Source organism: Myotis daubentonii, chromosome 13 (assembly GCF_963259705.1).
Source record: "Myotis daubentonii chromosome 13, mMyoDau2.1, whole genome shotgun sequence".
NCBI lineage: Eukaryota > Metazoa > Chordata > Mammalia > Chiroptera > Vespertilionidae > Myotis > Myotis daubentonii.
In genome coordinates, this window is record NC_081852.1 from 18584503 (window position 1) to 18597702 (window position 13200).

Genomic DNA, 13200 nt, shown 5'->3' on the forward strand with positions numbered 1-13200 from the left:
TTGTAGCTGCATGGATCCTCTTTCTGGACAAATAAAATTTCTGGTTAACTGTCATTCAGGGAACTGTTATACAACCCTTAAATTGCATGTGTAAACATCTAGAAACTTTTCAACCCAGGGATTTCAAAATGTATGCACACAAAACCAAAACATCTAACTAAGTCTTCTAAAAGTTCAGAATTTGAAGCTAGAAGGGTTGCAATGAATATATTAAGTATGTAAATGAGAACAAGGAAACCTCTATGTGGGACATCCCCTCCCTCCTCAATAAATGCCAACATTCCTTAACAGATAAAACACACTCATAGAAGTTAGAGAAAAGGGATTTTTCTATTCTATTATAGACTTCTAGGAACAGTGAGACTTCAAGGTGTAAGTCCCAGGCAGGCCTTGGCTGGTGTGGCTCAGTTATTTGGAACATGATCCCATGCATCAAAAGGTTGCCGGTTCAATTTGCCAGTCAGGGCAGATGCCCAAGTTTTGGGTTTGACACCCAGTAGGCGTGTGTGCAGGAGGCAGTCAACTGATGTTTTTCTCTCACATCAATGTTTCTCTCTTCCTCTCCCTTCCCCTCTCTCTAAAATCAATAAAAATATGTTTTAAAAAAGAAAGTACCACATAGTAAAATTCCAGCACTGCAATAGAAAAGTTTTCCTCCCCAACAGTGAGGCAATGAGAGGGACAATAAGTACACAATAAAAAATAAATAAATAACCCAGGTAGATGATGAACGGAGGAGAAACCTGGAGGTAAAAGATAAAGATAACTTATCCAGGGGTGTCAAGGTATAAAATAGTGCATTAAGATCTGAATTTTACACATTTTGGTATCTGTGATGTTCTTTCTAATTGGTCTATCCGCCACACTTCTAAAAAGTTAAGCTTTAATAACCTGCTTACTGCAGTCATTCACCAGTTCTTACTGAGATGTGCTATACCTATTCAGGCAGATATTCAAGTGGGTCACACACAACTCTATTTTGTTTAGGCTGTTTTCTGCTGAATCCTAAAGCCCAAGACTTCCCGCTAATGAAAAGGTCAAAGAAAATACATCCCTACAAACCACCAGGAGGGCGCTGGAATATTAGGAGCGGCCAACGACTGGGAGCTCGGTGATGTCATCCTATACCCCTCCACACTATCTCATAGTTCTAAAACAATGAACATCTCTTTATACCTGACTCCAGTGTCCTTGAAGAGCTATTTATCATCATGAAACCAAACTGTATTTTCTCCTTCTGGAACACACATGTTTTGTGATAAGACAGGAAACCCTTAGAGCATAGTATACAGAATCATATGGGCTCACATACTGACTTTGACTTTACTAGAAAACGTTAAGTGGTAAAACTTTCATCAAGATAAGAAGAACAAATAAGAAAACTGTTCCCTCCCATTTTACACATTTATTATTCACACATTCAATTCCATCGCCAATTGCTTATTGTTGTGTTTTTTAATAAACTCTCGGGAACTCAAAAGAAAGCAGTGCTTTAGTCATTCTCAATAGCATTTAAATGACGAGGAATGCATTTCCATATGCACTCTATAATTCATTGAAATTTTCATTTAGCTGTTTGCAATAAAGAAAACCCATATGATCATCAAAAGGTACTATCAGCATGTTATAGATTCTGGTACAGATTTCTTAAAATTCAGAAGAAAGTATGTGAACCAAAAAAGCATTAATATATCAATCCTCAGAAAAGAGGTTAAAAGATTTAAAACATTAAAAACAAAATGTTTTAACTAGAATTTATTGGTTTTACTAAAAAATTCTTTACCAGGACATTAAAAAGAAAAACTTTTTAAACAAAGATAATTTTTTAAAGTAAGCAATCTTACAAAATGTTTATCTAACAGAATCCAGGCATACTGGCTACAGCATCTCTATTGACATACCTAAAAACCCACAAATCACTATGAAATAGGTCTGGAAACATGTGGCCCAGGTAGGAAAAAAAATCTTTAACAAAGAAAGGTTTCTTTCTAAATTACATTAGTATTCACAAAGTGGAACAACTTGTTATAGATGCACAGCTTTAGTTTCATATTCAGAAATACCTTTACTAATAAGAGAATATGTCCAAATATCGCACTTCTTCTTCTTCTTCTTTTTCTTTTTTTACAAAACTTAATTATCAGAGACTAGAATTGAGAGGCAGAGGGATGAGTTTCAGGGTATCAGATAAGAGGATAGCTGCAGAATGCAATTACTGTTAAATATTAACTGAAAGTCAAACATGCAAGAAAATATAAAATATGCATCAGACAGCTTTAGGATGAGGTTAAGGAAAAGAGGCAGTGAGCCAGGTTAATTTAACAGAAAGAAGAGAACTAAGAGGAATCTCTGTTCAAAAAGGGAAATGGGGTCAGAAGAGGCAATCTGGAAGAAGGGACAGGGCTCCGGGCTCTAAGTGAAGTGCAGAGGAGGATCCTGATTCCCACAGCCCAGGTCTCAGCTTCAGGCAAAGGAGCGGGGAGGAGAGAGAAGGTTCTTTCTGACCCTGTTCTCCCATCCCATGCCATCCCACGTCACGGGTCTGCATCAAGACTGCTTTCAAGGTCAAGACTGCTTCCTCAGCAGGAAGCCTGCTGTGACAGGAGGGACTCTGTAAAACTCCACCCCCACCTGTGTGCCACTAGTCATGCTAGCAACATAGGGTTCAACATGTAAATTCTGAGATAACATACAATTGATTTTAGTATAATCACTCAATCAAAAGAAGTGGTGAATGGCACCAGATTTTTGTTTTGAAAGGAGAGAAGACTGTCCGGGTTAGAGCACGAAAGCCCTGCATCCAGGAAGGCTCACAGTTGCAAACAAACTGAGACAGTTGGTCATCCGAGATCAGACCACGAAGTTGGTAACTACACCAAGATGGTGCCTTAACAAGCGTAGACACTGACTGATACAAACCCATTCCCACCACATTCTCCTTTGTCTCCTAACCAAAGAGACTGCAAAACTAAATTCTTGGCCTCTCAGATTACTAGCAGCCAGTGAGTCCATGTGACCCAGCTCAAGGCAATGAAACATAAGCAGAAGCCCCTGGGAGAATGGAGCTGCCTCATTTCCTGAAAAAAAGATAAACCAAAGAACTTACATACTTATATGCATAGCCCCTGGGCACAGGCAATAGGGTACCGAAGACCTGGGGGCTGGGTAGGGGCTGAGAGGAGGGGGAGGAGATATCTGGAATACTATCACAACAAAAAACATTTTAAAATTTAAAAAAGGAAAGAAAAGGCGTTACCAGAAGGCTTTTGCCCACCCACAGCGGGTTCCCTCTTTTCCCTCCTGGAAAAAAGACATGATGCCTAGACATGAAGAAGCGATATTGTGAGAATGAGAAGAGCATTCTGTGCTAAGGATGGTGAAGCAAAAAGATGCAGAGACGCTGAGTCCTGATGGCACTGTGGCACCATGGGCAGCTGGCCACACCAGCCCTGGAGAGCCTACCCTACCCCAGACTGCTGCCAGAAACAAGGAACCCCTATGTTCCATCGCCACTGAAGCGCTCTATTATCTGAACGTAGCCCTCATATTATCTGTGAAACATCTTAAGAAAGGGCCAGCAGGCCACTCCAGGCTTAAAGCTAGTCATGGGAAACAACTTAAAGAGGGTAAATTGTTCTCATTTTTTAAAGTACTTTTTTATAGCAGGTATATGTATTTTACAAAAAAATAAAATAAAAGCTCAAGGATGGAGTAAAACTTGGGGCAGATATGGAATGGGTGTTGCTGGATATACAACTAGGTTATCTTTTAATAGGTGAAAGGTTAATAGTTTGTTTTCCAAAATGGGGAATAGTTGCGACTGTCAAGTCTACAACATTAAAATGGCCTCTTAAAATCTCATGTAGCTTTCTTGGAGATACTCCATTTTGAATCAATAAATGCTTTCTCTTTTAAAAAAAAAAAAATCCTCTCTCCTGAAACATCTATGTTTCTATATCTAACAATGAGAATCTTTTTTTTTTTAAAATATAGTTTATTGATTTTTTTACAGAGAGGAAAGGAGAGGGATAGAGAGCCAGAAACATCGATGGGAGAGAAACATTGATCAGCTGCCTCCTGCACGCCCCCCACTGGGGAATGTGCCTGCAACCAAGGTACATGCCCTTGACCGGATCGAACCCGGGACCCTTGAGTCCGCAGGCTGACGCCCTATCCACTGAGCCAAACCGGCCAGGGCTAACAATGAGAATCTTATAAACCAAACTTTCTCTTTTCTCCTTGGCTTTTATGATGTTTAGAACTAAATTATTCATTCCAGACATAGAGTTTATGTGTGCTTTCATCTTAATTATTATTGTTGCTTTGGAAAAAATGAGTATTATATTAAGTATATTCTAATAACCTAAGTAGCCTGAAAGCATTTTTGATGCAGACACAGTATAACCACTTCTGGTGGCTGAAATTAGAGAGAGCCACTTTTGGCAGCACCAAAACAGCAGTAAAGCCTTGAAAAAAATGTATGTATCTCCCACTCATGGCCAAATCCTCCTCCTTTTCTAAATTATTTCAATGGAGTTTAATGAGCTTTTTATTTCAATTGGGATCTTTAAAGCATCACATATTTAAGCATCATTAAAAATCTTTTAAAAAAAATTTCTTTTGTAAAGCATTATAGATTGCCCACATGGACACACAAAACTTTAACTCTACATTATTCTGCTCCCAGACACTCTTGTGGTTGGCTAGATTTTGCCTTGGAATGAAAGGTCTACATAAATTGAGAAATAATTCTGTATGATAACTACCAAAGCAGTAACTCCTCAAAATAAAACTTTGCGTTAGAACTTGGAGATGCCTTAGAAATGGTACCACAAAAAGCACACACAAAAAATGAAGGCTAGCTTTTCAAAAACAAGTCTTTTCATGAAAAAAAGTCATGTCACAAAGAAAGAACACTTATCTTCCACATTCCATACATAACAGAGCAGATGTGATCCTAAGAAGTTGAAGACTATTTTTCTACTGCCATCATAAAAAAATGTGATATACATTTACAGAGCTCTTCAAATAGTGGGCAATGTTGACATGAAGTTGCAAGTGCAAATATTTGTTCCCTCCTTGGTTTATAAGTTTCATGATGATAAAATTCTGTATATAGAGCCACTGATTAAAAATGAGTCTATTTGCCTTGTAGGATGCTTGAGGTTGTATGTTCATTCAAGATTAATAAAATGGTGCATTCCAGAAAAGAATGGGTATTAGAATTTTGAATTTGTTGGTTTAACAAGTTCCCACTGGGAAGGAAAAGAGATTTCACTTATCCAATTTAAGAAGCTCCTTCAGATGGTAATTTGTGTGAAGACGTAGCACTATAGTAAAAGTTAGTACCACCCCCTGACTGTGAAAGGAAGGATGATATATGATGAAGAAACAGCAAATTAAATGTTTGAGAAAAAGGAAGGCAATTTCTCATTACTTTGATTTTAGGGTCACTTGATGATCACCATAATGGCAAGCTAGTAACAAGTTCCCCTCATTGTTTTAATATACTGTTCAGACAACTAGTTAAAACTGATCATCACATAGCACATACAGAGGAACAGCCACTGCTACTGGTTACTTCTATACTAATTTGGAATCTATAACCTAAGCCTGAATTGATTTCTTGTAATAACTACCACTACCACAAACATAACAGTTATTGAGTTCTTATGTGCCAGGGACTGTTCAAAACACTCTATGTGTATTGACTAATTTAATGTATCAAACAGCTCTGTGAAATGAGTACTAATATTCTCATTTTATCAAATAGAAAAATTAAAGCACATATATTGCACAGAGAGAAGTAAGTTCTCAAGATAAGTAACTTCACTTACTACTGGTAGGTTCAGGACTCAAAAGTAGAGAGTCAACTCTACATGAAACTTCTGTTTTAGTTAAATATGTACATATGTATATTCCAGGTCATGATGTAAATGTATTATTTAGCCCTAGCTGGTTTGGCTCAGTGGATAGGAGTGTCAGCCTGCAGACCAAAGGGTCCCAGGTTTGATTCCAGTCAAGGGCATATACCTCGGTTGCAGGCTCTGCCCTGGCCCTGGCCCTGGCCCTGGCCCTGGTCGGGGCTCGTGCAGGAGGCAACCAATCGATGTGCTTCTTTCACATCGACATTTCTCTGTCTTTCATTGTCTCTTCTACTCTAAAATTCAATGGAAAAATATCCTCGGGTGAGGATTAAAAATAATAACAACAATAAAATAAAATGTATTATTTATTTTGAATTACCATCAAAAGTTGGAAAAACATGTGTGCACAGGATTATTATAAACAGAGGTCTTGCAGTCCCCATGGGAATAAGAAAGCGAAAGATAAACTCACTTGGGTGGCTACTGTGGGCTGTCCTGTGTTCTTTATTTCTTTAATGATTGATGGGCTATTGGTCAAGGTTTTCTTAGTTGACTTCAGTCGACAAGACACTGAATGCCTCCTGCGTGCCAGGCATTGTTTGAGGCAACAGCAGCGAGTAGAACAGACATGACCCTCAAACAGCTTACATTTAAACATGTTACCAAGTGAAACCATAGGATTCCTTCAGTTCATTAAGTGATAGGTGCTCTAAAGAGCTGGGCTGGGAAGGTCTCTCTGAAACAGTGACGTTAGGGTTCAGACCTGAGTGAAACGGAAGATGCAGCTCTGCTTCAGGGAAGAGTGTCCCAAGCAGAAGCAACAGCGGGGACAAAAGCCTCCTCCCAAAGGCTCTCTCCAGTCCCTCCCACACAGCAGCCTCAGTGACCTTGAAAGTTTTATTCTGAAAAAATTTCAAACCTATTGAAAAGTTGCAAGAATTTACAATTAACACCCATATGCCGTCAACAATTTGCCAATTTCTATTCTTCTCTCTTTTTTCTGCACCATTTGAGAAGCTGCAAAAATCCTGAGCCTTCACTCCTCTTAAGAAAAAGGGCAATCTTTTCATAACCACAAGGGGTTATCAATTCAGGAATGTAACACGAATACAATACGATTATGTAATACTCGGTCCATATTCAAATTCTGCCATCTATCCTAATACTGTTCTTTATAGCAACTTTTTTATTTTCCCAATACAGGATCAGACATTTCCTTTAACTGTCATGTCTGTGATTTAAAAAGCACAAATCGCCCTAGCAGGTTTGGCTCAGTGGATAGAGCATCAGCCTGCAGACCAAAGGGTCCCGGGTTTGATTCCGGTCAAGGGCATGTACTTCATTGGGTTGCAGGCTCCTCCCCAGCCTGGGAGGTTCAGGGTCAAGGTTCGTGCAGGAGGCAACCAATTGATATGTTTCTCTCAGTCTTTCCCTCTCTCTTTCACTCTCTCTGAAGTCAAAGGGAAAATATCCTCGGGTGAGGATTAAAAAAAGAGGGAGAGAAAAGTAAATTAGGACCAATTAAATAAAGGTTAATCACAGGGCAATATACCACTTGGAAGTTTAAAAAAAAATAAACAAAAAATAAAAAACACAAATCAGACTGTGCTGTTCCCCAGCTTTAAGCTTTCTGCTGCTCTTCCCTGGCTCTCTCTGCTATAGCCCTTCCTCCCTGAGTCCTTCAGCTCTTCCCACAGCTGACCCCTTCTCCTTTTATCTCTCCTCAGGAATTTTCCAGAGCACAGTGTATATAGTCCACTCCTTGGTTTTTCTCTCTCTTACTTTACTCCTGATTTCCTTCATGTCACTTAACACAGTCTATAATTACCTTGTTGGTTTATTCATTTATCATTATCTCTCCCAGTGGAATATAAATTCCATGAAAGCAGGGGTATCTCTTAGAATAGTGCTTGGCTCAGAGCAGGCACTCAATAAATGTTTATGAATGAATAAGTGAAATAATCTGTAAATAAATAAACTGGTAAAGACAAAAAGTGGCCATGTCAATGACATCACTGTATAAGGCTGCAGAGTGACAGGTACAAGTCAGTAAGACCCGTCACCGCCACAGGACAGTCACAACCGGGGCATTCAACATTAACACTCACCCTGAAGTAAGCACAGTGAAGGCTACAGCAAACAAATAAGAACAAGATGGTTAGCATGCCAAGCAAGGTGGGTTAGAGTGCCTGAAAGACACGCACCTCAGCTCAGAAGGGGAGGTCCACAGTATAATAAAGAACTGACTCCCATCTGTATGCCCCTAACTCTCCTGGGCCTCAATTTCCTCATCTGTTTTGTAAGGATAATGCCTACTCCTTAACCCATCTGAGGGGAGACTGCTGTAAGAAAGAGAGTGGTGACAGGCCCTTTAGAACAGAAAGAAACACAGGATCCTAATAGAAGTGAGGAGGAGATAAATGATGGCATCCAACTGAGCAACAGCCCATCATTTTTTGTTAACTGAAACCTAAGCAAAATGCCAGGCATCATGTCTGGCACAGACCAGGTACTCTACAGTTCCCTTCTCACTCCTGGTCAGCCCTATTTGGACCCAGAGCAGAGAGCAGCTCAAATATGCAAGTAACTGCTACCAGAACCCAAAGACACAGCTGCTTCTGGGCACACAGGCTCCCACCTTGCGGCGGCTGAGGGAGAGGCTGCACAACCACTGTGAGGGTTCCACAGAAGCGATTCAAGCACGGGCTCAGCTTCGTGACCCATAAGGTCTCTTTCAACTCTGAGATTCTATAATTTTTTTAACTGAATTAAGTATGTCCCTGTAGTGGGCAGTGTAGATGATATAAATAACTTTACGACATAGAAACTTAAAAGCAGCCTAGATTGTCAAGACCCACAGAACTGAAGAATTGCAGATCGCACCAACTAAGGATCATAATGCTGTAGCGGTTCAGAGGAGGAGCAACTGACAGAGGCCAAGAGACTGTCAAAGAGGTGAAAAGTCTGCTAGGACCGTGGTCAGCAAACTGCGGCTCACGAGCCACATGCGGCTCTTTGGCCCCTTGAGTGTGGCTCTTCCACAAAATATCACGTGCGGGCGCACACGTACAGTGTGATTGAAACTTCGTGGCCCATGCGCAGAAGTCGGTATTCTGTGGGGGAGCCGGTATTTTGTGGAAGAGCCACACTCAAGGGGCCAAAGAGCCGCGGTTTGCCAAGCTGCAGTTTGTCGACCACTGCGCTAGGATGTGAAGGCCACATAACATGGCTACTTGAAGAGTGTATCCTCTGCAAATTAACGCTGTGGTACTTTTCTCATGCTGCTGGTTCTGGCCTCAACTTACACACAGCCATGAACTGACATCTCCAGGACAGGAGGCCCATCTAATTACTGCTTCAACATCCACCACAGGCTCCAAAAGCAGGTGGCTACTGGCAAAATTTTGCTACACAGAGCAAGATAACATGGGGCAGCGCAAAGACCCCAAGAAGGACTGTGGAAGAATCCCTCATGAGAGCTGGAGGAGAGAGGTGAGCCTACAGGAGAAGCAAGCAGGCTCCAGGAGCAGAGTGCACGCAGACCAAAGGCTGCAGAATTAATAAGGGGAATGACTGGGGGATTAAATCCAGTTTCCATTTGCTCTCCAAGGACTCAAAGGCAAATCACCTAACCCTAAGTGCAAAATTAGTTTTTAAAATGTCATAGATTAAAAACAAATTGGGCTTTTATTTGATTCTTTTTACCTTTTTCCATTGCAGATGTCTACAGATTATCTTAGTAAGATTTTTATAATACCAGGCAGTTGGCTTTCTTATACACCTAAAGTTTCTGATTTGTATAATAATAATATATAATCCTAATAATCACTATATATATATATCACAGGGTTATATATAACACACTGCCTCTCCTTTTAACCAAATTCTAGCCTAAGACATCGATATATCATCTCTTATACTACAAACATTTGCAGTTTAATTTGTTTAATTAGCTCACAAAAGTATTTCACAGAAGAGAAAGAGCAATCAAAACGATATTTCAATAGATAATTTATGTTTAAACAAGCAAAATGAGAAGATCAAGTGGATCTATTTCAGCAGTTCTCAACCTGTGGGTCGCGACCCCCTTGGCAGTTGAACGACACTTTCACAGGGGTCACCTAAGGCCATCTTGCATATCAGATATTTACATTACGATTCATAACAGTAGCAACATTACAGTTATGAAGTAGCAACGAAAATAATTTTATGGTTGGGTCACAACATGAGGAACTGTATTTAAAGGGCCAGAAGGTTGAGAACCACTGATCCATTTGAAGTTAGCTGGTAACTAGTGGGAGATTCACCAGTCATCATTAAGTAGATCCTGCTGCCACTCATCCTAGATCCAGATATGGAATAGCCCAAGCTTACACAACTCCAAAATGCAAACCAAGGTCTGAATTTCAAGAACCTGTCCTTAGGACATTCAACTTCAGCCTCATGCTTAAAATCTCTGTACATTACCTCTGACACAGGATCAGAAAACATATGATCATCCACAAATTCTCCAAGTTTGGTGAAAATCTGTCCAGTGGTTTCTGGACAGAGTGTGTGTTTCTGCAATGGAGTAACAAATGAAAACTTAATTTTAGCTAATAAATAACATAACTACTTGCACTAATTCAACAGATGTGAGCAAAGGGATAAGATCTCTCTGTCTTTGTGGGGGATTTCCAGCTAGAAGGGACAAAGAAAGTTAAAAGATAACCAGATAAAAAATATATAATTATAGGCTATAATAAGTGCTAATAAGAAAAAGTATAGGGTATTTTGTGGAATTACTAAAGGGGCATCATTTAGATTGGAAGATTCAAGGAGAGTAGGAAAAGCCTTTTTGAAGAATCACATTTAAAATGGAAAATATTTATGAAATAACTAGAGGCCCAGTGCAAAGACACCAAGAAATTCATGCACTGGTAGAGTCCCTAGCGGCTGCCGGCTGCCTGCCGGGGCCTCCCTCTCTTCCCAGCCGGCCCTGCCCCCTGGTCGAACTCCCGGACAACTCCAGTCGAGGGGACAATTTGCATACTACACTTTTATTATATAGGAGGATAGTGTGCTTTTGCCTGGCAGGTGTGATTCAGTGGTTGAGCATGGACCTATGAACCAGGAAGTCATGGTTGGATTCCCAGTTGGGGCACATGCCTGGGTTGTGGGCTCAAGCCCCCTGAGTCGTGCAGGAGGCAGCTGATCAATGATTCTCATCATTGATGTTTCTTTCTCTCTCTCTTCCTCCTTCTCCCTTCTCTGAAATCAATAAAAATATATTTTCTTAAAAAAGGAAATAGTGTGCTTTTTAAAAAGCAGAATGTATAGCTACAGATATGCTTTCAGTTATATATTTTATGCTTTAATCTGTATGCTTTATAGACTATAGTTAATATAAAGGACATGCACACAGACAGATCTGGAAGAGAAAAACAAAAACAAAACAGTTGTTAAGGTGGTAAAATTATGAACAGTGTTGGTCACACTTCAAATTTTTTCTTTAACGTTGTTATAGTATTTTTTACCATAATTAAGATAAGCATAGACATAGAATCTGATGTCTTGGGCTAGAGTTTGATTAAGAGAGTGTGTATCATACATAACTCCATGAGATGTATATTGATTATCAGGAAGATCTAAAGTAAATCAGGTGTACAAGGAAGCCAACTGCCTGTTATGTTATTTTTACTCCAATTAAGACAAGCACAGACATAGAATCTGAACCCCTTAACTTTCAGTTTACTCGTAAGCTTGACTAAAGAACTGTGGCTTAGTAACAAGGCTGATCTTCATTAAAATAACAGCGCGGCAAAACGGAGCATGAGCTTTAGAGACCGAGAGCCCTGGGCTCCAATACAGCCCAGGCACTAATTAGCTGTGTGATATTGGACAAGCTACTTACCCAACGTGGGAGGCTGTTTTATCATCTCTGAGACGCAGCTAATAAGACTTGCCTCATAAAGTTGTTGTGAGGATAAAATGAAAGAACATATGTGAAGGGCCAAATCCAGTTGCCAGCACAGAATATGTGCTTAATAACTTTAAGTAAACATTTGATCATTGCCAGCATATAAATCCGGATAAAAAAAATGGGCTTTGAATCAAAAGTCTCCTGAGACAAACAGATGACCAAACTAGAGAAATCAGATGGCTCCTCATCAATCATTGTTAAATGATTTCTTCACAATAAGCAAATCAACTGGTGGCTACAGTCATTTTCTCTGAGGCCACCTACACTGTACCAAGAGTAAAACCAAAAAGATCAGCCCAAGAACAATTCTGCTAAAGGAGGAGTGAGCCACACAATTTTGGCAATTTACTGAAAACAATTAAGAATCCCTTTATTAAAAATAAAGTCTCCTGAAACAGTTTCCAGGAACTGAGATAGAATCCATATAAAAATATGACAGATTCAAAACAAAATAGCCCTACAAACAAAAATTATACAGCTGAAATTTGCCAAGAGGTCATATCACTAACGCATGCTTTTAGTTTCCAGAGTATTTATAAAAAAATAAACTAAGAAAACAACTTCAATAGTCTATCTTACAGCTTCAAACACAGACTCTGCTTTAAAATGTGAATTTTATGATAGGATATTTTCTTCAACTTAAAACATTAGGTAAAAAAAAAAAATCAAGCATTCATCTATAGTCAATAAATCACTCCTTTAAATCATTTAGTTGAGTGAGCAAAAAGTAAAAACGTTTTTGTTAACTCAGTTCCATCAGAACAGAAAACAGTATCAAAAGAGGAAGGAGGCTGTCACTACTGCTTTGTTGAATACCTGGATTAGACTGACCACCCTTTAAGACAGTCTTTGTGTACTTCAAAACCCAAACGAAGCCACTTGGAGCAGCTGCTCACTGACCAACTGGTCTGCAGAATTCACCAAACGACAAAAGGTTACCTTAATTCAATAAGATAATCAGCACACATTTACCCACCACCCAGAGTCTAACCATCTGCAAGGCGGCAGAGCCAAATGCCTATAAAACTGGCAGCATACAGACATGTCCTCGCGTCCCTCATGTCAATGAAATGTCCCTCATGTCAATGAAATTTCTCTCTTAGCAACAGCTAAAAAGAAGCTGAACTTTCAAAAAATTTCAAGATATCCTGATCCAACAACTTGTTAGTAGGTTATTTTTAGTGCCACTGAGATTTCCAGGCCAGATGGGTTATATGTTTTATTCAATTGAGTCTTGTTCTGGGATAATAAAACGTGAGACAGACATGATCTGGATCCTTTCATTGTTCAAGAGGCAAAGTGACCTAGTGGCTTCCAAATAACAGCCGGAACAATGTAGCAGAAAAGAAAAGAGAAAGGGTGGGAAAAAAC

General features: G+C 39.7%; 1 protein-coding gene across 8 annotated transcripts in view; it reads right to left on the reverse strand.

Moving 5' to 3' along the window:
- Positions 1 to 13200, reverse strand: part of KAT6B (lysine acetyltransferase 6B) — a 183621-nt gene that overhangs the window by 132419 nt on the left and 38002 nt on the right. For 5 of the 8 annotated variants that reach the window (XM_059662295.1, XM_059662296.1, XM_059662294.1 and 2 more), the window contains one exon: positions 10335 to 10427. The exons of the other annotated variants lie outside the window; for them this stretch is intronic. In XM_059662295.1, coding sequence (XP_059518278.1) covers positions 10335 to 10427 — 93 coding nt within the window. The remainder of the gene's footprint in view (positions 1 to 10334; positions 10428 to 13200) is intronic. 8 annotated transcript variants of the gene reach the window in all.